This window comes from Ovis canadensis, chromosome X, assembly GCF_042477335.2.
Source record: "Ovis canadensis isolate MfBH-ARS-UI-01 breed Bighorn chromosome X, ARS-UI_OviCan_v2, whole genome shotgun sequence".
NCBI classification, from domain to species: domain Eukaryota; kingdom Metazoa; phylum Chordata; class Mammalia; order Artiodactyla; family Bovidae; genus Ovis; species Ovis canadensis.
The window spans coordinates 19,140,591-19,167,562 of record NC_091727.1 but is presented as its reverse complement, the minus strand read 5'-3'; the positions used below and the strand labels follow the sequence as shown (position 1 = coordinate 19,167,562).

At 39.6% G+C, this 26,972-nt stretch overlaps 1 protein-coding gene across 1 annotated transcript in view; it reads left to right on the top strand.

Moving 5' to 3' along the window:
- Positions 1 to 26,972, top strand: part of MAP3K15 (mitogen-activated protein kinase kinase kinase 15) — a 143,490-nt gene that overhangs the window by 16,603 nt on the left and 99,915 nt on the right. The window contains exons 2-3 of the mRNA XM_070291395.1: positions 14,633 to 14,772; positions 17,172 to 17,195. Coding sequence (XP_070147496.1) covers positions 14,633 to 14,772; positions 17,172 to 17,195 — 164 coding nt within the window. The remainder of the gene's footprint in view (positions 1 to 14,632; positions 14,773 to 17,171; positions 17,196 to 26,972) is intronic.

The window sequence follows — 26,972 nt, the reverse complement described above, 5'->3', positions numbered from 1 at the left end:
GGAAGCTTAGAACACAGAATGGGGGAACAAATCAGTAAAAGTCCTGGCACCTAGTGATGACCTTGAAGGAGCAGTTGATTTTGTTAAAAACAAAGAGGGTATTATGATCGAAGTTGATGTAGAAGTCAAGGGTCCTCTTGTGTTGACTGGTGGTCATTTTAAGGAGATGATTAGAGAACAAATTAAGGAAATTTCTGCAATTTTGCCACGCTAACAGAAAAGCTCAGCAGTACCCTCTTGGCAGTTTGCAGGGTGTGATAGCAGCTCATCTCTAAAACTGCCCACATCTTGAAGGCAATGTGTGACACAGACCTTTTAGACGATGAGGTCACTAGCTGCTGGTCAGAAAAGGTTTTAGGAAATAGGTTGCCAAAAAATCTGCCAAAGAAAGTCATGTCAAAGCAGATTCCTTTATAAAAGAGTTGAAGGAAGCTGCTAAAAATGACAGTATGAGGTAGTGTTTTCAAAGGGAACCCAAAGTCAAAACTGTGAAGTGTGAGATCACAGGATATTGTTACCATCTGAAGTGATGAATGCACCCTAGCTTGCAGTATAAAGCTGCACATTTTTTTTGCCTTGTTAGTTGGAAGAACAACATATGTGTGGCTTAATTCATGCTGCTGCTGCTGCTGCTAAGTTGCTTCAGTCGTGTCCAACTCTGTGCGACCCCATAGATGGCAGCCCATCAGGCTCCCCCGTCCCTGGGATTCTCCAGGCAAGAACACTGGAGTGGGTTGCCATTTCCTTCTGCAATGCATGAAAGTGAAAAGTGAAAGTGAAGTCGCTCAGCTGTGTCCAACTTTTCATGACCCCATGGACTGCAGCCTTCCAGGCTCCTTCGTCCATGGGATTTTCCAGGCAAGAGTACTTGAGTGGGTTGCCATTGCCTTCTCTGTAATTCATGCTACACTTGATGTTATAAATATTTCACTGCAAGTGGTCTGAACTTCAGCCCAATGACTCCATTCACCTCTGTGAGTAAGCATAGTTTGCTTATATATGGCGTCTTTCTTTGAAAAAACTGGTAAATGGACATATCTCAATCATACCTATAAAATATAAAAAACTGGTAAATGGACATATCTCAATCATAACCTATAAAATATAAAAATGACTTATTTTTTGGTCATTCTTACCAAAAAAGATACTAGAAGGCAAAATACAGGGGACCAGATATAGGTTATGGACATCCCCCCTCTTTCCCACCCCACAATCCCAGTTGAAACTTGATACTCCAAGCAACTAGTACCCATCCCACGTGGCACTTGGTTAGGATTTGTTGATTTCCTGACCCTGAACTGGTAGGCTGTCTCCTCCTTAGGAGATGGGAAAATTGGATTTAAATGACACTTTGCAACATTCTTTCCATTGACCTGCCCTCAGATATGTTAGTATTGAGCAGCAGTGGATAAAATTAGGTCTAAATTCCGGTTGGGATTAGTGAAGGTGCCTCCTGTCCAGTGAATATGGGCTCTGTTGTTTTTTAGGTAGTTTTTAGATGACCAGTGTTGCCATAAATCCGATCAGATTTTTTTAATGTCTTTGGCAGAAATATTAATTCTGAAATATCGTTGTTTTCATTTTGGCACAGCCAACCTTAACTTGAATATTCATCATATCCTATTTTCTGCTGGGAGATAAGCTTATAGATTACCTAGAATGTATTTAAAACCTGGCATGAGCCAGTACAATCTTACTATATGGTAAATCATTTGCCATCTTATCGTTGTACTGACTAATACTTTGCTTTGAAAATCAGATACTTTCAAACCACCATAGAAATTTTATAGTTTTACTTATTCCTTTTAAGGCATTTCACTGAAATAATATTCAAAAGTTTTTAGTTAACTAAAATCCTCTACATCATTCATTTTCTTATTTCATGTAAACATGTAATGAGATCATTAAAATGGATTCTTAAATTGTTGCAAGGGCACTTTGCCTTTAAATTCAGATACTTTCCCGCTAAGAGTAGATTTTAATGGGATCCTTGGCTGTTTGAAATCCCTGATGGGGTATCACTTCTTAAAGTTTATTAAGCCAAGATGGGGCGGGGAGAGAGAGAGAGAGAAAGAGAGAGAGAGAGAGAGAGAGTTCCATGATCAAAGAGGAAGATTTATTCTGTATAGGCTTTTCCTCTGAGATTGAAAATCTGAATTTGACCTCTTTTTTTCTGTGATCTGTTTGCTTTTTGTTGTTATTCAGTCGCTAAGTCATGTCTGACGCTTTGCAACCCCATGGACTACAGTACATTAGGCTTCCCTGTCCTTCACTATCTCCTGGAATTTACTCAGATTCATGTCCATTGAGTCGGTGATGCTATCTAAACTGTTTGCCTAAGATTGATAAGCTGTTTTGCCCCTTCCCAGTGTCTCAGTTTCAGAAAGTGAGTCTAGGAAGTTGTAAGCCTCATCTGGGCCCTGGGGAGCATAAGATTTGGCTTGTTTCGAGCCCTGAGTGCTGTGCTCTTGCTGTGTGACCTTGGGTGATGCTGTTACTCTCTCTGCCTCATTTTCCCACCTACAAAGTAGAGTCAGTTACCAAGCCTGCCTCATGGGCTAGTTCTGAAATTCAACACAGATGTCTATGACAGTGTTTTGTAAATAGCAAAGCAAGAGACCACTGTGATGATTAAAGCTTTTAGGTAATTTATAGTCTCTTGGAAATGGCAACCCACTCTAGTATTCTTGCCTGGAAAAATCCCATGGATGGAGGAGCCTAGCAGGCTACAGCCCATGGGATCACAAAGAGTTGGACATGACTGAACAACTAACATACTTTAGGGGAAAAGCCTCAATTCTGCATATATAATAAAGAATTCCAATTTGATGTTTTATCCTATTTGTCATTTATAAATCTGCTAACTTAGTGTCTTAAAAGTTCTAAAAATAAACTGGTCAAATATTGTGGTAGAACTTTTCCAAGTAAACTAACTCAATTGGGCCAAATGAAAAATGTCAGGCAAATGTCACCTTTGGGTTTCAGGTGTTTTTCCAATTGAACATGAGTTACTTGGAATTTTTTTTGTCAGTGGCAGTATCAATCTGTCCTTTTTTTTAAAAAATTTTTTATTCAAGTATAGTTGATTTACAATGTTGTGTTAGGTTCAGTTGTACAGCAAAGTGACCCAATTATCCATTCTTTTTCTGATTTCTTTCTCATATGTCATCAGAGAATATTGAGTAGAGTTCCCTGTGCTATACAGTAGTCTTTGTTGGATATCTGTCATATATAGTGGTGTGTGTATGTTAATTGCAAGCTTCTGATTTATCTCTGTCACCAAAGTTTCCCCTTTGGTAACTATGATTATTTTCAATATCTGTAAGTCTCTCTCTGTTTTGTAAATAAATTCACTTATTTTTTAAAAATTAGATTCCACAAATGAGTAATAACATATGATATTTGTCTTTGTCTGACTTACTTCACTTAGTATGATCATCTCTAGATCCATCTGTGTTGATGCAAATGACATTACTTTGTTCTTTTTTATGGTCAGGTAATATTCTGTTATAATATGTACCACATCGTCTTTATCCATTAGTCTGTCAATGGACATTTAGACTGCTTTCATGGCTTGACTATTGTAAATAATGCTGCAGTAAACATTAGTGTACATGTATCTTTTCGAATTATGGTTTTCTCTGGATATATGCCCAGGAGTGGGATTGTTGGGTCATATATGATAGTTCTATTTTTAGTATTTTAAGAAACTTCCATACTGTTCTGCATAGTAGCTGTACCAGTTTACATCCCCACCAACAGTGGGGGTGTAAGAGGGTTCTGTTTTCTCCACATCCTCTCCAGCATTTAGTGTGTGTAGATTTTTTTCTATGATGGCCTTTCTGACGAGTGAGAAATGATATCTCATTGTAGTTTCAATTTGCATTTCTCTGATTAGTGATGTTGAGCATCTTTTCATGTGCTTTTTGGCCATCTGTATGTCTTCTTTGGAGAAATGTCTATTTAGATCTTCTGTCCATTTTTTTTTTTGATTGGGTTTATGTTTTTGACATAGAACTACACGAGCTATTTGTGTATTTTGGAGATTAATCACTTGTTGGTCACTTTGTTTGCAAATATTTTCTCTCATTCTGTGGTTGTCTTTTTGTCGTGTTTATTATTTCCTTTGCTGTGCAGGAGCTTTTAAGTTTAATTAAGCCTCATTTGTTTATTTTCGTTTTTATTTTCATTACTCTGGGAGGTGGATCAAAAAAATTGCTGCAATTTATGTCAAAGTGTGTTCTGCCTGTTTTCCTCTGAGTTTTATAGTGTCTGGCCTTACATTTAGGTCTTTGATCCATTTTTAGTTTATTTTTGTGTATGATGTTAGAGAATGTTCTAATTTCATTCTTTCACATGTAGCTGTCCAATTTCCCCAGTACCATTTATTGAAGAGACTGTCTTTTCTGCATTGTATTTCTTGCCTCTTTTGTCATAGGTTAATTGACCATAGGTGCTTGGGTTTATTTCTGGGTTTTCTATCCCATTCTGTTGATCTATATTTGTGTTTTTGTGCCAGTACCATACTGTTTTGATGATTGTAGCTTTGTAGTATAGTCTGAAGTCAGGGAGTCATCTCCACTCTGTTTTTGTTTCTGAGGATTACTTTCGCTATTTGGGATCTTTTGTATTTCCATACAAATTAGAAAACTTTTTTGTTCTAGCTTTGTGGAAAATGCCATTGGTAATTTGAAAGGGATTGCACTGAATCTGTACATTGCCTCAGACAGTATAGTCATTTTGACAATATTGATTCTTCCAATCAAAGAACACAGTATATTCTTACATCTGTTTGTGTCATCTTTGGTTTCTTTCATCAGCATCTTTAGAGTTTTTAGAGTACAGGTCTTTTGTCTCCTTTGGTAGGTTTATTCCTAGATATTTTATTCTTTTTGATGTGATGGTAAGTGGGATTGTTGTCTTAATTTCTCTTTCTGATCTTTTGTGGTTGGTGTCTGGAAATACAAGAGATTTCTGTGTGTTGATTTTGTATTGTGCAAACTTACTGAATTCATTGATGAGCTCTAGTTATTTTCTGGTACCATCTTGAGGATTTTCTATGTGTAGTATCGTGGCATCTGCAAACAGTGACAGTTTTGCTTCCCCCCACCGATTTGGATTCCTTTTATTTCTTGTCTGATTGCCATGACTAGGACTTCCAAAACTGTGTTAAAGAAAAGTGGCAACAATGAACATCTTTGTCTTGTTCCTGATCTTAGAGGGAATGTTTTCAGTTTTTCGCCATTGAGAATGATGTTAGCAGTGGGTTTGTCATATGTGACCTTTATTATGTTGAGGTAAATTCCCTCTATACCCACTTTCTGGAGAGTTTTTGTCATAAATGGGTATTAAATTTTGTCAAAATCTTTTTATGTATCTAAAGAGGTGATCATATGGTTTTTATTCTTCAGTTTGTTAATATGTGGTATATCACACTGATTGATTTGTGCATATTGAAGAATCCTTGCAGATAAATCCTTTATCTCAGATAATTCCCTGAGATAAAGCTCCCTTGGTCATGTTGATCCTTTTAGCGTATTGTTGGATTTGATTTGCTAGTATTTTGTTGAGGATTTTTGTGTCTGTGTTCGTCAGTGATATAGGCCTGTAATTTTCTTTTCTTGTGTTATCTTTGTCTGGATTTTGGTATCAGGGTGATGGTGACCTCATAGAATGAGTTTGGGAGTTTTCCCATCTGCAATTTTTTGGATGAGTTTGAGAAGGATAGTGTTAACTTTTCTCTAAATGTTTGATGGAATTTGCATGTGAAGCCATGTGATCCTGGACTTTTGTTTGTTGGCAAGTTTTTTAATCACTATTTCAATTTCAGTGCTTGTGATTGGTCTGTTAATATTTTCCATTTCTTTCTTGTTCAGTCTTAGAATATTGTATAAGAATCTGTGCATTTCTTCTAGATTTGTCATTTTGTTGACATGTAGTTGTTTGTAGTAGTCTCTTATGATCCTTTGTATTTCTGTGGTGTCAGTTGTAACTTCTCCTTTTTCATTTCTTTTTAAATTATTTTATTTTTAATATTTCTCTATTTGGCTGCATCAAGTCTTAGTTGCAGTGCATGGGCTCTCTAGTTGTGGTATACAGGCTCCAGAGCATGTGGGCTCAGTCATTCTGGTATGTGGGCTTAGTCACTCTGCAGCCTGTGAGATCTTAGTTCCCTGACCAAGGATTGACCCTGTGTCCCCTGCAGTGCAAGGTGGATTCCTAATCACTGGAACACCAAGGAAGTCCCTTCATTTCTAACTTTATTGATTTGAGCCCTCCCTCTTTTTTTCTTGATCAATCTGGCTAAAGTTTTATCAATTTCATCTTCTTAAAGAGCCAGCTCTTAATGTTATTCATCTTTTCTGTTGTTTTCTATATCTGTTTTTCATTTATCTCTGTTCTGATCTTTATTATTTCTGTCCTTCTACTTTATTTGGGGTTTGTTTGTTCTTTAGGTGCTTTAGGTGTTGCTTTAGGTATAAGGTTAGGTTGTTTATTTGAGATTTTCTGGTTTCCTAATATAAGATTATATTGCTATAAAAGAGACACAGATGTAAAGAACAGACTTTTGGACTCTGTGGGAGAAGGCCAGGGTGGGATGATTTGAGAGAATAGCTTTGAAACATGTATATTACCGTATGTAAAGGAGGTGACCAGTGCGAGTTTGATGCATGAAGCAGGGCATTCAAAGCTGCTGCCCTGAACCCAGAGGGATGGGGTGGGGAGGGAGGTGGGAGGGAGGTTCAGGATGAGGGGACACATGTGCACCCATGGCTGATTCATGTTGATGTATGGCAAAACCCACCACAATGTGTAAAGTAATTACCCTCCAATTAAAATAAATTTTTAAAAAAACTTCCCTCTTAGAACTGCTTTTGTTGCATCCCAAAGGTTTTGGACCGTCGTGTTTTTGTCGTCATTTGTCTCTACTTTTGGAATTCCTCTTTGATTTCTTCAGTGATCCATTGGCTGTTTAGTAGCATATTGTTTAGCCTCCACGTGTTGTGGTTTATTTTTAAAAAAATTTTTTTTACAGATTTTTTCCTGTAATTGATTTCTAATTTCGTGGCATTGTGGTCAGAAAAGATGCTTGATATGATTTCAGTTTTCTTAAATTTATGGAAGCTTGATTTGTGGCCCGATATGTGATCTATCCTGCAAAATGTTCTATGTGCACTTGAGAAGAAAGTGTATTCTGTTGCTTTCAGATGAAATGTTCTGCAAATATCAAGTCCATCTAGCCTAATGTGTTACCTAAGGGCCGTGTTTCCTTATTGATATTCTGTCTGGATGATCTCTCTATTGATGAAAGTGGGGTGTTAAAGTCCACCACTGTTTTATTTTGTTACTGTTGATTTTATATGTTGAAGTGTTCATATATTGGGTGCATGAAGTGAAGTCGCTCAGTCGTGTCTGACTCTTTGTGACCCCGTGGACTGTAGCCTACCAGGCTCCTCCATCCATGGGATTTTCTAGGCAAGAGTACTGGAGTGGGTTGCCATTGCCTTCTTCATATATATTTACAATTGTTATATCTTCTTTTTTGATTGATCCCTTGATCATTATGCAGTTTTTGTCTCTTATAACATTCTTTATTTTTTTTTAATTTTTAACTTGAGTCATTCTAATAGGCTTATTGCCTCTTTTAAAGATTTTTTATTTATTTTATTTTTGGTGGTGCTGGGTCCTCATTGCAGTGCACATGGCTCTTTGTTGCTGTGCATGGGCTTTCTCCAGTTGCAGCCAGTGGCAGCTACTCTCAGTTGTGGCACATGGCCTCAGTTGCCCCATGACATGTGGAATCTTAGTTCCTAGACCAGGAATCAAACCCAAGTCCCCTGCGTTGGCAGGAGGATGCTTAGCCACTGGACCACCAGGCAAGTCCAGTATTCCTTATTTTAAAGTCTATTTTGTCTGATATGAGTATTGCTACTTGAGCTTTCTTTTGATTTTGATTTGCATGGAATACCTTTTTTGATCCCCTCATTTTCAGTCTGTATATATCCCTAGATCTGAAGTGGGTCTCTTATAGACAGCATATATACAGGTCTTGTTTGGTTTTTTCTTTTTATCCATTTAGCCAGTCTTTGACTTTCGGTTGGAGCATTTAGTCCATTTACATTTAAGGTAATTATCACTATGAATGTTCTTATTGCCGTTTTGTTAATTGTTTTGGATTTGTTTTTGAAGGTCTTTTTTCTTCCTTCCCTCTTCTGTTCTCTTGTGATGTGATGTCTGTCTTGAATGTTGTTTGGGTTGCTTTTCCTTCTGTGTGTATCTATTGTAGATTTTTGGTTTGTGCTTCCCATGAGGTTTTGATAGACAGTCTATATATATACAAGATTGTTTTAAGTTGCTGGTCTTTTAATTTCCAGTGCATTCCGAGATCCTGCATTTGTACTCTCTCTTCTCATGATTGCTGGTTTTGATGTCATATTAGTGTGTGAATGATTTTCTGCCTTTACTTTATCTTTGCATTTACTGGTGAGATTTCCCTCGTAATTTTCTTGATTCTCACTATGGCCTTTTCCTTTCCACCTAGAGAAGCTCTTTTAGGTTTTATTGTAAAGCTAGTTTGGTGGTGCTGAATTCTCTTAGCTTTTGCTTGTCTGTAAAATTTTTGATATTTCCATTGAATCTGAATGAGAGCCTTGCTGGGTATTCTTGGTTATAGATTTTTCCCTTTCATTACTTTAAATAAATCATGTCACTCTCTTCTGGCCTACAGATTTTCTGCTGAAAAATCAGCTGATAACCTCTTGGGAATTCCCTTGCATGTTATTTGTTGCTTTTAATATTTTTCTTTGTCTTTAATTTTTGTCAGTTCGATTAATATGTATCTTGCTGTGTTCCTCCTTGGGTTTATCTTGTATGGGACTCTCAACACTTGTTGGACTTGAGTGTTTCCTTTTTCATGTTCCTTTTCATTTTTGGCTATAATCTCCTTAAATATTTTCTCAGGCCCTTTCTCTATGTTTTCCCTTTCTGGGATTCCTATGATGTAATGTTAGTCCAGTTAATATTGTCCCAAAGGTCTCTGAGACTGTCCTCATTTTTTTCCATTATTTGTTCTGTTCTGTGGCAGTGATTTCCACCATTCTGTCTTTTAGCTCACTTATTTGTTCTTCTGCCTCAGTTATTTTGCTGTTGATTCCTTCTAGTGTGTTTTTCATTCCAGTTATTGCGTTGTTCATCTCTGTTCTTGAAATCTTCTAGCTCTTTATTAAACATCTCTTGTTAACTTCTCAGTCTGTACCTCCATTCTTTTCTGAGGTCTTGGATCATCTTTAGTATCATTAATCTAAATTTTTTTTCAGATAGGTTGCCTATCTCCACTTCATTTAGTTGTTCTTGTGGGTTTTAATCTTGTTCCTTCACCTGGAATACATTTCTCTGCCACCACGTTTTGTCTGACTTTCTGTATTTGTGGTCTCCTTTCTGCAGGCTGGAGGATTGTAGCTCTCTTGCTTCTGGTGTCTGCTCTCTGGTGGGTGAGGTCAATCCTGAGACTTGTGCATCCTTCCTGATAGGAGGGCCTGGTGCCTTCCCACTGGTGGGCGGAGCTGGGTCTTGTTCCTCTGGTGGGCAGGGCCATGTCAAGTTATGTGTTTAGAGGTGGCTCACAATTGCACTCATCTCACACGCTAGTAAAGTAATGCTCAAAATTCTCCAAGCCAGGCTTCAGCAATACGTGAACTGTGAAATTCCAGATGTTCAAGCTGGTTTTAGAAAAGGCAGAGGAACCAGAGATCAAATTGCCAACATCTGCTGGATCATCGAAAAAGCAAGAGAGTTCCAGAAAAACATCTATTTCTGCTTTATTGACTATGCCAAACCCTTTGACTGTGTGGATCACAATAAACTGGGGAAAGTCATGAAAGAGATGGGAATACCAGACCACCTGACCTGCCTCTTGAGAAATCTGTGTGCAGGTCAGGAAGCAACAGTTAGAACTGGACATGGAACAACAGACTGGTTCCAAATAGGAAAAGGAGTTCGTCAAGGCTGTATATTGTCCCCCTGCTTATTTAACTTATATGCAGAGTACATCATGAGAAACGCTGGACTGGAAGAAACACAAGCTGGAATCAAGATTGCCAGGAGAAATATCAATAACCTCAGATATGCAGATGACACCACCCTTATGGCAGAAAGTGAAGAGAACTAGAAAGCCTCTTGATGAAAGTGAAAGAGGAGAGTGAAAAAGTTGGCTTAAAGCTCAACATTCAGAAAATGAAGATCATGGCATCTGGTCCCATCACTTCATGGGAAATAGATGGGGAAACAGTGGAAACAGTGTCAGACTTCATTTTTGGGGGCTCCAAAATCACTGCAGATGGTGACTGCAGCCATGAAATTAAAAGACGCTTACTCCTTGGAAGAAAAGTTATGACAGAGACGTTATTTTGCCGACTAAGGTCCATCTAGTCAAGGCTATGGTTTTTCCTGTGGTCATGTATGGATGTGAGAGTTGGACTGTGAAGAAGGCTGAGTGCCGAAGAATTGATGCTTTTGAACTGTGATGTTGGAGAAGACTCTTGAGAGTCCCTTGGACTGCAAGGAGATCCAACCAGTCCATTCTGAAGGAGATCAGCCCTGGGATTTCTTTGGAAGGAATGATGCTAAAGCTGAAACTCCAGTACTTTGGCCACCTCATGCAAAGAGTTGACTCATTGGAAAAGACTCTGATGCTGGGAGGGATTGGGGGCAGGAGGAGAAGGGGATGACAGAGGATGAGATGGCTGCATGGCATCACGGACTCGATGGACGTGAGTCTGAGTGAACTCCGGGAGTTGGTGATGGACAGGGAGGCCTGGCGTGCTGCGATTCACGGGGTCGCAAAGAGTCGGACACAACTGAGCGACTGAACTGAACTGAACAGAATTGAGCTCAGTATGGCTTTAGGCTCCCTGTCTGCTGTTGGGGCCAGAGGGTTAGGAGGGCTGTGTTCTATCCTGCTGGTTGTTTGCCCTGAGGCATTCCAGCACCGGAACTTGTAGGCTATTGGGTAGGCCCCATCTTGTTGCCAAAATGTGGACCTCCAGGAGAGCTCACACTGGTCAGTGTTCTCTGGGGCCTCTGCCATCAGTGTCCTTGCCCCTGCTCTCACCACCCCCAGTCTCCTCAGAAGACCCTCTAAGACTTGCAGGTCGGTCCTATGCAGTTACTGCTTTTCCCTGGGTCCCAATATGTAGGAAACCTTGTGTGTGCCCCCCAAATGTGGAGTCTGTTTCCCCCGTCCTGTGGAGTGCCTGCACTCAAGCCCTGCTGGCCTTCAGAGTCATGTGCTCTGGAGGTTCCTCCTTCCAGGGCCAGAACCCCAGGTTGGGGAGCTGATGTGGGACTTGGGACTCTCAAACGAACAGGAGGAATTCTGCAATATGATTTCTTTCAAGTTTGTGGGTCTCTCATCTGGTGGGAATGGGATTTGATTGTAGTGAAAGTGGCCTTCCTACCATCTCATTGTAGCTGCTTCTTTGTCTTTGAATGTTTAAAAAAAAAAGTTTTTTGGTAGGCTCCAGTCTTTTTTGTTGCTGCTTGTTCAGCAATTAGTGATTTTGGTATTTTCACGAGAGGAGGTGAGTTCAACTGCTGCTACTCCACCTTCTTTTCTGGAGTCAAGGGGCTGCCTTTGGTTTGGGTGCTTGCTGCCTCTCACCCCAGTGTTTTCTGGTCATAATCCCCTTTATACAGGGTGCACAGGTACGGCAGCCCTGGCTTACTTCTGGGATCGGGAAATGCTTAGAGTGTTGTTGCAAAGGATGACACGAAACTGTCTTGTTCATTTTCCATCAAGCATGTCTTTGTTTCTACCCTTTTTCCCTTAGTAGTTCACTATGTAAAAGCTTTGCTGAGCCATGCCTCTTGAAAAGGATTTCCTTTCTGCAATAGCATGACAAAGTCTCATGCTGTCCTGCCGTCCTGGAATGTGTCCCGTGTCCTGTGTTCCCCTCCTGAGTCACCCAGTAGCCATTGTGCTTCATTCTGCCCTGTTTTAAGGAGGCACTGAGAAAAGTCTCCATTTCAACCCTTGGTGGAGCCCCAGACAAGCTCCTTAGTGGAGATGGTGAGGCCACTGTGCAGGTCTTAGCACAGAACATTGACAGGGCATGTTCCTCTCAAGTTTAAGTTTAATCAAGATTCAAGTTTAATCTGCTTAGCAACAAGCTGCTCTACCAAGTTGCAGCTTTCCTATGAAAATGGCCTGCATGATTTGGAGCTGATGTCCTTCATTCACCTCTGCTCTGCCCCTTCCCACTCTCGTTTGCTTCCTTTCCTTTAATTGCAGAACTTCCCATGGTCCTAGAATTAGCATCTGTGTTGCCACTTCTTAATAACATCACTGGGAAACACATTCTTTATCATTTGAATAGGTAATAGAGTCCAGGGGAAAATCATATAGGCAAAATGTCTAGTTAATTCCACTGCAGTGTGGTTTTTGAGCAGATGTCTGGGGGGGGGCAGACATCCATTTGAGATAAATTAACCAGGTTGGGTTGTAAAAGTGTTTCCTTGGCATATGCATTTGTCCTTTCTTGAGCAGGAACCTCTAAAGGGTTAATTTAGATATGATAGTCCGCTGTTTAAGCCATTCGTGATATTTTAAAAAAAATAGACTTTAAAGTGTTTGGGGATGAAATTATATGCTCTGAGAGATTTGCTTCAAAATAATATGAAAGGGGTGGTGTGGATGGCAGTTGAGATGAAATAAGGGTGGTTGTATTGATAATTGTTAAGGGTGGTGAGGGGTACAGGGGTTTCATTATGTTATTCTGAACTTTTACATACAGACACACATATATTTTAAATTTTCCATAATAAAACAAACAAAAACACCCTACTGTAGGTTTCCCATTGTCTCAAGCTAATGTCCAGCCCTCTTTAACATGCCCTTCAGACCCTGCTTGACACCTACTAACCTTTCCAAGTTCCTCTTCTCAAAGTGTTCTGGGCCCATAAAATGATTTGTAGTGGCCCCAACATCTATATCCCACCTGACCTCTGACCTTTGCACTTGCTAGCCTCTCTTCCTATGACACTTTTTCCTTCCCTTTCCATCCCCACATCCTCATCCCAACTTGCCTGCCTCTTCTGCACCTTCAGGTCCCAGACAGCACACATCCTTTCAGCCTTCCCTGATCACCCTCCACCTGAGTGTGGGTTCAGTCCCCCAGGGGTGTCGCTGGTCCCCTCACTTTAGCCTTCTTTACCCTGATTCTAATCACTGCTTCCTTCCCATCACCCCTGTTGTATTAAACATGGTTTTGAGAAGAGGGATTATGCCTTGTTCACACTTCTGTCCCTGGCACCAAACACAATGCCTGGCATTTATATAGCAGGCAACCCATAATTTAGAGAATAAAAGGCCCACCCGAGGCTTACCGATGCTCGATCTCAGATCTCCCAGAGCCAGGGGTACCTGGTGCTGAGGCGGCTTCTCTCTGCCTTTTTGTTTCTTCATGCCCCTGCTCACCTCACCTCTGTTCTGTTTCATTGGGATTTGCAGTGACTTCCTGTGAGTCACAGCAGCACAAGCCTAAGTTTGGACATTATTTCCCCAAGTTTCTGCTGCACAGAGTGGGGAAGTCCAGTCGAACTTGGAGCTCTTGATACTGTCTGGAAAATGACTAGGTTTGAAATGGTGACCAATGCTGCTAGGCAAATTTTACTCTTTAAAAAATTTTTAAATTTATTTTTTAATTAAAGGATAATTGCTTTACAAAATTGTGTTGATTTCTGCCAAATAGTGTACTGATGTGCCATGTTGCTCCTCTGTTTTGATTGAAGTCTCTCTAGTTCACAACTCGTGGGGCATGTGATCTGTGTTGTCTATTATCTAGTTGATGGTAACATGGGAACTGGAAGCATGGTGCAGGAATGGTCATTACAACAGTTGGGAATAGGAAAAGAAACATTGAATAAAATGTCTGTAGACAGGGTAGCTAGTGAGATTGCCATCTAGTTATCATAGATGCTAAAGTGAAAATGTGTAAACTTAAAGCTAGACATATAGCTTGGTTGTTTTACACCAAAATCCAGCAAGTCAAAGAATATATATGGTGTAATACTACTTATATAAAGTTCAAAAACATGCAAAAATTAAACAATATACTGTTTAGGAATTCATAACTATAATAATCTATGCATATGTATATGCAGAGAACTGAAAAGTGCAGCAGTCAGGATAGAGACACTCTCCAGGCAGGAGGGAGAGATGTGATTAGGGGAGGCACATGGAGCTCTGACAGTACAGATAACACTTTGTGTCTTGGGCTGCATGCCGGTTGCATGGTTTTTCATTTCATTACACTTAATACTTTGTATATAAGCTAAATATATTCTTTGAATATGATCAATTTCTTAATAGAAATAACATTTAAAATAAATTCACAAGCAGTTTTTAAGTGATACTATATTTTCAGCACTTTGAATAAGGAAGAGAGTTTCAGTTTTGGGTGTTTATTCCTGTTGCTTTTCCTCCACAGTTCATGGTGGTAATTTTAATCAAATCATTCCTTATTTTGGACTAATGGTAGAATACAGATTGCAGCAGCTCACCATTGGTGATCATCAGGAAATAGAAAGTAGATCACCTCTCTCTCTGCTGACCTTGTCTCCTTGTTCATTGTAGATGTTGCTGTGGTGGACATGAGCGATGTCTCCAGACAGCCTTCACTCTTCTACCATCTTGGAGTCCGTGAGAGCTTCGATATGGCCAATAACGTGATCCTGTATCACGACACCGATGCTGACACGGCTCTTTCTTTGAAGGTAAAGAGTATTGTTCACCTTCTCCTAAATACTTCATTTTGAGAAAGCAGTACTGTGAATACTGTGTGCTCAGTTGAAATGAACATGTAGCAGATGAGGTTGGAGAAAAACAATAAAGATTTCTTTGTGCGATTACTTCCTCCCCCCACCCCCACCCAAATTCTAGCTCATGCAGATAACTTCCTGGCTACTGTGTGAGCATATGTGCTATTGATGTGTGTTTGCAGGCAATTTGAGTGTGTCTGAGCTCATTAGGAAAGTGAAGGCAAAAACTCCTGATGGTTTCCACTGAAGCAAACACAGCCTTTGGAATCCTATATTGGGCAATTTGATCCAAACGTATGCATTCTAAAAAATTTCAACTTGGATGGCAATAGGAAAATGTTTAACGTTTACCAAAATGGGTAGGAACTTTTAGGATCGCAGATGTAATCAATGTTTAATCTGTTATTTTCTCCCCAGTTTAAATCCAAGCAAAACTGAAAACTTGTGTGTTCATGGGTAACTCAGTAATTATTGAGAAGTTTTTTAACGTATTTTTGAAAATTTGATACAAACTTTTTAGAATAGCAGTACTTTTTTTCTTAAAGAAAAAAAAAAGTTCCTGTTTGTAAAATCTGAAGGTTGAATGTGAGTTATTATAAAATTTAGCTAATACTAATATGTTTAGATGGTTAAATAGCATTACCAACTCAATGGGCATGAATTTGAGCAAACTTCAGGAGATAGTGGAGGACGAAGGAGCCTGGCGGGCAACAGTCCATGGGATCACGAAAAGTCGGACACAACTTAGCAACTGAACGATAATATTGTTTAACATCTTAACATCGGTCAGGAAATCCTGGTCTATGTTAAGTCATTTCAGGAATAAAAGATTAGTTTGTTTACAGCAGTGTTATTCAACCTTGACTGCACTTCAGAATCATTTGGGGAGTAAATGTCCCAGTACCAAGGCCACACCAAGACCAATTATGTCACAGTCTCTAGGGGATTTTTTTACCCCCAAAATGTGCATCCAGGAGTGAGAACCAGTGGTTCAGCCTTTACCTTCACAGACATCATTTCTAAATGTCCAGCTCCCTTAGCATTAAAAATCACTAGTATATAAATGACATGGTTTTGTGATGGCAAATTGGACATTTTTGTTTGTGTTTCTTAAGGTTGAATATTAACCAGATATGTGTGGGTTCTGTAATAATTTGGAATTATTCCTAGTAGAAATATTACCTGTCTCAGATGTGTGACCTGTATGTGTTATATATCACATACGCCTGACACAGGATGTCCTCTGGCATCCTAGCACAGTACTGTATTTTAAGAGTCATTCGTGTGACAGTGGAAGAGGAAACTGTTTTGTTGTTACACTTTACATTGTAAAATAGTTTCCCAAAAGGCTATAAACCAATCTAAATTACTTTCGGTATTTACATTTCTTTTCTTTACTGATTTTAACTAAAGTAGTTACGCTTAGCAATATTTAGAATTAGAAAATGTGAAAGGGTGGCTAATATTAAGCTGTATTTTGATGAAAAACATGACATGAAATCTGAGTGTATCATATTTTCCCCAATTCAATCCTTTTTTTCCTCTTTTGTGCCTTAGTGAACTCCTCTGGAAAGTCCCATGACCTAGATAAGTTTTAATTTTTAATGATACAGAAAAATACTTCCTAAAATGGAAATGAGTACTCAAAGTGATCTGCACTTGTCAGAAAATAGAAATCTCAGAACACACAAAACACATTTTACAGGACAGCTATTTAATTCTGTTTTCTTTTGTCAGCAAATGGCTTGCAGCATATAAATGAAGCACAGCTGAGGGCTGCATAACGGTGATGCTAAGTTAACTGAAACGATTGTCATCGAATTTGAGTGTGAAAATTCCTATTGGGAAAATATGTAAATAAAATGCCTACAGTGCGGTGTCAGGAGTTCTTTCAGCAACACCTCTTCTGTCGGAAGGCTGACTGGGGGCGGGAGGGTGACCTGCAGCCTTCACATTGATGACACGAATGGTTCCAGACCCGAGGACACAGTGGGCCACCCATGCACTTTGTTGCTGTCCCCGAGGAGGCAAGGTGCAGGGAATTCAGAGCCCTGAACTTAAATCTCAAAAGAGCTGGACGGAAGTATAGCCACTGCTACAGGAAAATCCTTATAACCATATATGTCCCCAGGAGTTCCAAAGCTAACAAATCATGGTAAATTTTCCTTAGAACGTGAATTTTACACATCTTGGAGCTCCATTCTATTTGAAGCTTTTTATGGGGGGCCGGGGGAGGTCTGAAATGAATAACTCTTGCTCTAAAGTGGGTTTCAAATGATGGCATGGGGACAAAGTGCTTTGGGAAATTAACTGTTCTGGAAAAAAGCTACATTGATCCTATCTTTTCTTTGCAGGATATGGTAACTCAGAAAAACACAGTAAGTATTGTATTTTCAGATTTTTAACTTTGTGAATGTGAACATGTAAAATGCTTGCCTGGGTTTATCTCTGGGCTTTCTACCCTGTTTCATTGATCTACATTTCTTTTTGGGTGTGTGACTGTATCATACTGTCTTGACGTCTGTAGCTTTGTATTATATAATCTGAAGTCAGGGAGCCTGATTCCTTCAGCTAGATTTTTCTTTCTCAAGATTGTTTTGGCTACTTGGGATCTTTTTTGCTTCCATACAAATTGTAAAATTTATTGTTCTAGTTCTGTGAAAAAATACCATTTGTAGTTTAACAGGGATTGCATTTAATCTATAAATTGCTTTGGATAGTATAGTCATTTTCACAATATTGGTTCTTCCAATTCAAGAACATGGTGTCTCTCTCCATCTGTTTGTGTTATCTTTGATTTCTTTCATCAGTGTCTTATAGTTCACAGAGTAGAGATCTTTTCCCTTCTTAGGTAGATTTTTTTTCTTGGTATTTTCTTCTTTTTATTGTGATACTAAGTGGGATAGTTTCCTTAATCTGTCTTTCTGATTTTTTGTTGTTAGTGTATAGGAATGCAACAGATTTCTGTATGTTAATTTTGTATTCTGTAACAATACCAAATTCATTGATGAGCTCTAGTAGTTTTCTGGTAGCATCCTTAGGGTTTTCTATATGTAGTATTATGTCATCTGCAAACAGTAACAGTTTTACTTCTTTTCCAATTGAATTCCTTTTATTTCTCTTTCTTTGTGGATTGCTGTGGCTAGGACTGTATCTATTGGTTGTATTTCTCAGGGGGACAGCTGGAACCCCCTCCTCCTCAAGCTGCCAACTGGTTCATCCCCACTCAGCCTCCCAGCTCTGTCTCTGAATAACTTTGGTCTGTCACTCCATCCCGGAACCCAGTCCTCAGTGCCCTCATGGGTAAAATGAAAAGGTTGAACTCAGTCATTTCATTCATAGATAACTTCCAGCACTCATTGTCTGCGTCCCATATTTGTTGTACAAGTGAAAAGACAGGACTTGGATTTAATACACGGAATATCTAGGAAACAGTTATTTCTTAAAGCAAGAATTGCATTAAGGCCAGGTACAAGGAACACAACTCTTTCGCATCTTGACCGTTGGTTGTGTCAGATCCTAGAAACCTTTTTGTTCTTCAGGAAACTTAGCAACATTCTGTTACCATTCCCCTATATAGTCTCCCTTTTGGTCATTCTCCCTTGTCTATAAACACCTAGGAATTCCTTCACATTCCTGGTAATTCTAATTAGACCATAGCATCATTCTCCCTAGGTTTTTGTTTGTTTTGCTATTTTGTTTTAGGAACAAACTGATTCTAAAGGATTTGGCAACAACTGTCTCTGCTATGTTTGACATTACTTTAGAATTTGGTGCCCAGTCCTGGTTGTCATGCTTGATGGGGTGTGAAATTTTAGAGCATTCAGGAGAACAACATAAAGGACCCGAAGTGACTGGAAGGGTTGAAAATAGCACCTAAAAGGAAAAGTTGAAGGGAGACAAATCTCAAGAGGTATGGTTCATGGTCTTTTTCAAAGGTTACCCCTTTTCATGAAGCTGGGAGGCAGTTATTTCTACTCCAGATGGCATGGAACTAGGGCAAATGGAAAAAAAGTTGGGATCAGCAGAATGGACATCTCACAGTAATGGTGATTAAACACTGGAATAGAATGTCAAAGTAAATCAGCTGACTTTTATGAAGAGTTTGTTCACTGGTCCCCTCCATATGGATGAGGGTAGTGCTGCCTGAAAGCAGAGGTATGGTTTGTATGACACCAGAGGTTTGGAGAGAGAATCTGATGACGCTGTGGGACTGTGATAAATGGACAGCTTTAACAGAGAGAGATACAACATAGTCGTGGTTGGTGAATTATAAAGTCCTATGAGTCAGGTACAGATTAAATGCCCCACAGTGAACATGGAGCTGGGTGCTTGAAGTGATTTATGAATGTATGAAAACCAAGATGCTTTGAGATGTCTGTCTTCAGGGAGTATTTCATGTGTTTAGAATTGTGCCTGATGATGTATGGGACTTGGCTTCACATGATAGAGGGATAGTGTATTCAGTAAGGGTTCTCTAGAGAAACAGAACTAATAGGAGATAGAGACATTTATTATGAGGGTGCCTGGGAAAGCCAGTCATGTAATTCAGTTTAAGTCCAAAGGCCTGGGAAGCCAATGAGGGTAGATCAGAGAAGATGATATGAGTGTCCCACACCAAGCAGTTTGGCAGGCAAAAGAGGCCGAATTCCGCCTGCCTCTGCCTTTTGTCCTGGTTAGGCCTCAGCGAATTGGAGGATGCCCACCCACAGCAGGGAGGGCAGTCTACTTGACTGAGTCCACTGACCCAAATGCTAATCACATTCAGAGACACCCTCCCAGACACGTGCAAAAATAATGTTTAATCTGAGCACCATGTGGCTGGTCCAGTTGACAGATAAAATTGGCCATCACAGATAGCTTACATTTGCTCCTGTTTCTGGGAGCAGTTGCTTTGCAGGAATGCAAAGGATGGGAAGCCAATCTGTAGTCTTCAGCCTGGACCAGACCTGCAGCCCTTCTGGGCTCTTCTGGTCTTTGGAAACATAGTATCACCTTTCGTGCTCACCTCTTTTTCAGATGATGCTCATAGTCTTGTCTTCCAGGTTTGTTTTTTAACTCTTGATTTAGGTATAATTAACATACTGTAAAATTTACCTGTGTGCACAACATCCAGTGGCTTTTAAGAGTTGTGCAGCCATCACCACAGTCCAGTTTTAGAGCATTTCCATCACCCTGCAATATACTTGTTTTCAGACAACCCTTATTCCTATCCCAGCCCCAAGCCACTAATTTGCTTTATGTGTTACAGATTTATCTTTTCAGGACTTTTCATAGAAATGGAAGGATACAATAATGTGGTCTTTTGCATCTAGTTTCTCTCACTTGGCATGATATTTGTGAGGTTCATCCATGATGTAGCATGTATCAGTGGTTCCTTTTTATTGCTGAAGAGTATTTATTGTATGGATATTCCATGTATTTATAGCAATTATATTCTTCGATTGATGGACTTTTGGATTGTCTCCACTTTTTAGTTATTTTTCATAGTGTTGCTATAAACGTTCTGGTGTTTGTGTTGGAAATATGTCTTCATTCCTCTTGTGTAGATACCTGGGAATGGAATTGCTGGATCATATAGTAAATATATGTTTAAGTTTGTAAGAAACTATCAAAATAATGTCCAGGGTGGGTGTACCATTTTACATTTCCTTCACCAATGAGAGATCTAGCTTCTTCACATCTTCATCAATACTTGGTATGATCTGTCTTTTTATTATATCCATTTTAGTATGAAGTGGTATCTCATTGTGGTTTTGTATTTCCCTAGTGAGTCATGATGTTGAGCATCTTCTCATGAGCTTATTAGCCATTCATAGTCTTTTTTTGGTGAAATGTCTATTCAAATGTTTTGCTTATTTTTAGTTGGATTTTTTGTCTTATTATGGAGCTGTTAGAGTTCTTTGTGATTCTGGATGCAAGGCCCTTTTCAGAGACCTCATCACTTATTTTATGCCTCATGCTTTTGGTGTTGTATCTGAGAATGCTTAGCCTAACCCAAGGTCACAAAGAATTACTTCTATGTTTCCTTTTAAAGTTTTATAGTTCTGGCTCTTAAATTTATTCCTCTGACCCATTTTGACTTAATTTTTCTGTCTGGTGTGAGGTCGGGATCCAACTTCTTTCTTTTACATGTGGCTATCCAGTGAAAGCTAGAGGAGGTGATGGAATTCCCGTTGAGCTATTTCAAATTCTGGAAGATGATACAGTGAAAGTGCTGCACTCAATATGCCAGCAAATTTGGAAAACTCAGCTGTGGCCACAGGACTGGAAAAGGTCAGTTTTCATTCCAATCCCAAAGAAAGGCAATGCCAAAGAATGCTCAAACTACCACACAATTGCACTCATCTCACACACTAGTAAAGTAATGCTCAAAATTCTCCAAGCCAGGCTTCAGCAATACGTGAACCGTGAACTCCCTGATGTTCAAGCTGGTTTTAGAAAAGGCAGAGGAACCAGAGATCAAATTGCCACATTTGCTGGATCATCGAAAAAGCAAGAGAGTTCCAGAAAAACATCTATTTCTGCTTTATTGACTATGCCAAAGCCTTTGACTGTGTGGATCACAATAAACTGTGGAAAATTCTGAAAGAGATGGGAATACCAGACCACCTGACCTGCCTCTTGAGAAACCTATATGCAGGTCAGGAAGCAACAGTTAGAACTGGACATGGAACAACAGACTGTTTCCAAATAGGGAAAGGAGTACATCAAGGCTGTATATTGTCCCCCTGCTTATTTAACTTCTATGCAGAGTACATCATGAGAAATGCTGGACTGGAAGAAGCACAAGCTGGAATCAAGATTGCCAGGAGAAATATCAATAACCTCAGGTATGCAGATGACACCACCCTTATGGCAGAAAGTGAAGAGAACTAGAAAGCCTCTTGATGAAAGTGAAAGAGGAGAGTGAAAAAGTTGGCTTAAAGCTCAACATTCAGAAAATGAAGATCATGGCATCCCATCACTTCATGGGAAATAGATGGGGAAACAGTGGAAACAGTGTCAGACTTCATTTTTGGGGGCTCCAAAATCACTGCAGATGGTGACTGCAGCCATGAAATTAAAAGACGCTTCCTCCTTGGAAGGAAAGTTATGACCAACCTAGAGAGCATATTCAAAAGCAGAGACATTACTTTGCCAACAAAGGTCCGTCTAGTCAAGGCTATGGTTTTTCCTGTGGTCATGTATGGATGTGAGAGTTGGACTGTGAAGAAGGCTGAGTGCCGAAGAATTGATGCTTTTGAACTGTGATGTTGGAGAAGACTCTTGAGAGTCCCTTGGACTGCAAGGAGATCCAACCAGTCCATTCTAAAGGAGATCAGTCCTGGGTGTTGTTTGGAAGGACTAATGCTGAAGCTGAAAGTCCAATACTTTGGCCACCTCATGCGAAGAGTTGACTCATTGGAAAAGTCTCTGATGCTGGGAGGGATTGAGGGCAGGAGGAGAAGGGGATGACACAGGATGAGATGGCTGGATGGCATTACCAACTCGATGGACATGAGTTTGGGTGAACTACGGGAGATGGTGATGGACAGGGAGGCCTGGCATGCTACGATTCATGGGGTCACAAAGAGTCAGACACGACTGAGCGACTGAACTGAACTGAACTGATCCAGTTGTCCTGGTACCATTTCTTAAAAAGATGATTCCTTCCCCATTAAATTTTCTTGGCACCTTTGTCAGAATCAACTGACCACAAATTTAAGAGTTCGTTTCCAGACTTGAAATTCTGTTCCATGTACCTGTATGTTTACCCTTATGTCAGTTCCATGCTGTTTTGACTACTGTAACATTATAGTACTTTTTAAAATCAGGAAATCTGTCTTTATTCTTCTTTTCAACACTCTTTTGGCCATTTGAGGTCACTTGCAATTCCATGTAAATTTAAGAATCAACTTTTTCATTTCTACAAAAAAGACCATTGAAATTTTGAGAGGGGTTGCATTGTATCTGTTTATCGCTTAGATGGTATTGATATCTTAATAATATTGTTTTCCAATCCAAAAACACAGAATGTCTTTCTGTTTATTGAGGGCTCCTTTAATTTCTTTCAGCAGTGTTTTATAGCTTTCTGTGTACAAGTCTTTTACCTTCTCAGTTAAATTTATTCCTAGATATTTTCTTCTTCTGGATATTCTTGTAAAGGAAATTTTCTTAATTTCCTTTGCAAGATTTATTTTTAAAGATATTTTCCATAGAAATCTGTAACACATCTTATTTTGCTTCATAATTCAATATTTGGGTTAAAATGTAATTCAGTTTTTGATCAGAATTCCATAAAAGTGACTTCATATATTATTTTGATCCATTTTCATTCTTAGAGGCTATTTTCTGGTACTTAGTGATAACAAAGATAGCCCCTTTCAGCATTTTATCACTTCAGAAGACTTGTTGATATGATGAGAGATCAAAAGCGAGAGTGAAATTATAGCCTTTATGAAAACAAGAGTGAAAGTATAGCCAACCCCAAGACTCCTTTATCTAGTAAACCTTGGAACTTCCTGGTAGTCTGTTATTGTTGTACATAGTCCACAGGTATTCTTTGTTTTAATTTTCCTTTGTAAAAATAACTATACCTTCAAAGATACGTTATATTTTGTGGGTTGATTCTCCCCAGGAAGTAAACTGTGAGACTGAGTTCAGTGAACAGGGAATTTATTGAGGAGTGCCCTTGGGATCACCTGTGAGGGAGAGGAGGGCAGGAAGCAGGATTGGGCAGAAAGAGAAATCCCGCTGGGATGCAGGCCCAGTGGAAGCCTTGCCTGACCTCCGTGGGGAGCTGGAGTTTCCAAGTAGTTCTGAGTTGTGATGATGTGGTCAGGCCTTTATACTCCTACATCCGTCCCTCACTGGAAGGAGAATGATACTGGGTGTGAGGTGCTCTCCGCACCTGAGGCAGTTCCAGAAGGGACTGGCAGCAGGGCTGAGAGCTGCAGTGTTCTCAGTAGCTAGGACAATACATCTTTCCTTGAAAAGGGGAGTCTGGGTGTGCACCTGAGTGTCCGCTGCATTGTAATCATTTCATTTGAGAAATATATGAATCATATGTACCCTAAGACTAAGGCATGTACCTCGAAGGCAGAGATGCACAGAAATGATGTTTTCTTTTGAATTGGTGGATGATTATTCAGAAGCTGTATGTAGCCTCAGCAGAGAGGAAACATGGGGACATAAACCTTCCTTGACACTCAGGAAAATGACCAGGAGAAGATGAGGTGTTCCACCCAGTACGTGGAGAAAAGATAGTTCAAAGTAAACCGGACCTTACTTTCATTTGTCATGTCCTAAAGCCAGAGTTGAGAGCTGGTCCTTTAAAAGCAGAGTTAAATTTCCGAGCTAGGATCATGTTATTAAAAAAGTAATCTGGTTCTTGACCTCTGGACTAGGTGATTATTTTCTTTTCTGGAAATTCAGTGAGATTTAAAAGACATTCATTGTTCCCATCAAAATAGTTATCTCTATGATGGCAATAAATTGGAAATTCTTTGAGAAACAGACATTGGTAGTATTGGGGGTATTGTCTGTGGTACTGCAAGTCTTGTACCTGGCTTGTAAGCTCACTGAGGCCTCAAGTTTGAGTAACAGAATTTCTCCTAGTCTTTCTTGCCTTCCTCATTCCTTCAGTTTGCTTTGGCTTGGGATCCAAGATTATCAAGGATGATGTAGATTGCTTAGGGACACTGTGGTAAAAAGGCAAATAAATTTCTTTTCTCCTTTCTGCATCCTTTGGGTTTCCTGAGTTCAGAGTCAGAATTTCTACCATTTCTGTTAGTGAAGACTCGATTTCAAATAAGAAGGCTAATTGTCATAGTAGATGGAGAGGGAGGATTTTATTCATTGAATGTGATTTATGTAAAAAAAATCTCTGCCATTTGAATATTTATTTCATTTGTGTAGCTATTTTGTATTTTTACCTCATCTTAAGTTCTCCCTTCAAGTCTTTTTGTCTTTTTTTCCCCTTCATGCCTGTGGTTGTGTTCTCTTTTAAATTGAAGTACTCTGGAAAAAAATAAATTGCAGGACTCTGGAGGTGTGAACCAAAAAAACTTTTCTCTGTATCTCTTGAATATGACAGGAATAGTGTCACATGTCACAGGGCCAATGTCAGAACCAAAATAGAAATATTTAATTCTGCCTACCAGCTGAATGAGTCTTTAGTGTGCCATTTGTTGTTGTTGAGTCATTCAGTTGTGTCCGACTCTTTGCTAGTTGGACTGCAGCATGCCAGTGTCCCATGACACCCATTTATTTTCTTGAAGATGTAATTCACATACCATAAACTACACCATTCACCCATCTGTTAGTGTTGGGCACTTGGTTTTGTATATCACGTCTATCTTGATATAAGAGTGTTTCAGGATTAAGCAGGATTGGCAGTTAGTGGCAGCAAGCCTACAGAAAGGGAGAGGGAGGACATGAGATTTGCCTGGCTCTGTGGTCATCTGTGGGCCAGTTGGTTAACCTTGCTGGGAATCAGTTTCCTCCCGTATGAAATGAGATGATTATTAATAAAGTGATCACTGCCATTTGTGCCAGCTCTGAAATAATTCCCTGATTTTATGATAGCCATTCTGTTATTTGAACAAAGCAGATGGACTGTTGGAATAGCTCAGTTGGTGCTACATGGCGTGTTTCCAGCAGGGATGTCTTCATTCACCTTTCAGTGGCACAGTAGTCTGATTATCCAATTGAAATTGTTACTTAGCTTCTGTATTTTCCTCTTATGACCAGATGAATATAGAAAGCTAGCAATGTACATAGAATGCTGTTTGCATTGATCTTAAAAAAAAAAAAAAACTGCATTTCCCTGATGTGCATGTGTGCTGATTTTAAAAATCCTCCTTTAACTGACTAGACAAAGAATTATACCTTGTTATCATTTTTTAGAGCAGTGCTTGATTTAGGTTTTCTTCCTTAATAAGTTGACTTTGTCACACGTATGGTTATGTTAAATAATTTTTAATTGTCTTAAGTTTGCTCAGTTTCTCCCTAAATTTTCTTGGGAACAATTCTCTGTGCTTTTTGAATTCCAGTTTTCACCAAGGGTTTGCAGCCCTTTTCTATTACAAGAGTTAAACTCCAGAGTGGCACGTTTTCCTAGCAATCAAGATATGCATTCTCCCGTAAGTGCTTGGAAATCAGCTTATCGTGGGTAGTATTAAACCTCCTTCCATTTGCCTTAGATCTTCCCCTCTTCTTTTGACTAAACATGTATTTAATCGTTATTTTAGAAATGTTCCCTGGAAGGTCAAGCTTAAAGTCTCATGTTGAAGTTGGTTGGGATAAATTCTTACACATTTTTTTTTGCTCCAAAGAATTAGTTTATAAAAAAAAATAATAATAATAAGCTTGTGCTATTACTGAACAACTTTGTGACCTGGTATTGTTGTTCAGTTGCTAAGTTGTGTCCAACTCTTTGCAACCCCATGGACTGCAGCCTGCCAGGCTTCTCTGTCCTCCACTATCTCCTGAAGTTTGCACAAACTCAGAGATGTTGATGCTATCTAACCATCTCATCCTCTGCCGCCCCCTTCTCCTTTTGCCTTAAATCTTTCCCAGCATTGGGGTCTTTTCCAATGAGTTGGCTCTTCGCATTGGATGGCCAAAGTATTGAGTTTTAGCATCAATCCTTCCAATACATATTCAGGGTTGATTTCCTTTAGGATTGACTTGTTTGATCTCCTTGCTGGCCATGGGACTCTCAAGAGCCTTCTCCAGCAACACAATTAGAAAGAGCTGCTGCTGAAAAGTGAAAGTTAGTCTGTCAGTTGTGTTTGACTCTATGCAACACCATGGACTGTAGCCTGCCAGGCTCCTCTGTCCATGAAATTCTCCAGGCTGCTTGCCATAAATAAAAAATAAGTGTTAGTGTAGTGAGGCCCCTTTACTTGTGTTATTGTGCTGGCCTTCTTGCATAGGGCGCCTTGCGCAGGGCACAGAGGAGCCTGCTGGGGAACTCGTCCTAGGTGTCCTTGGGTGGTGGCCATGACTGAACCTGATGGACAGTAAGGTTGAGACTACAACATGCTCTGCTCTCCTGGCAGCTGTTTATGGCTGGGACTCGCCTATTATCATGTAACTGTTCATACGTGAAGCCCACTGAAGAAACTCTGATGTTTTAGGGCTGCAGGTAGTTTGTTCTATGTGCAACT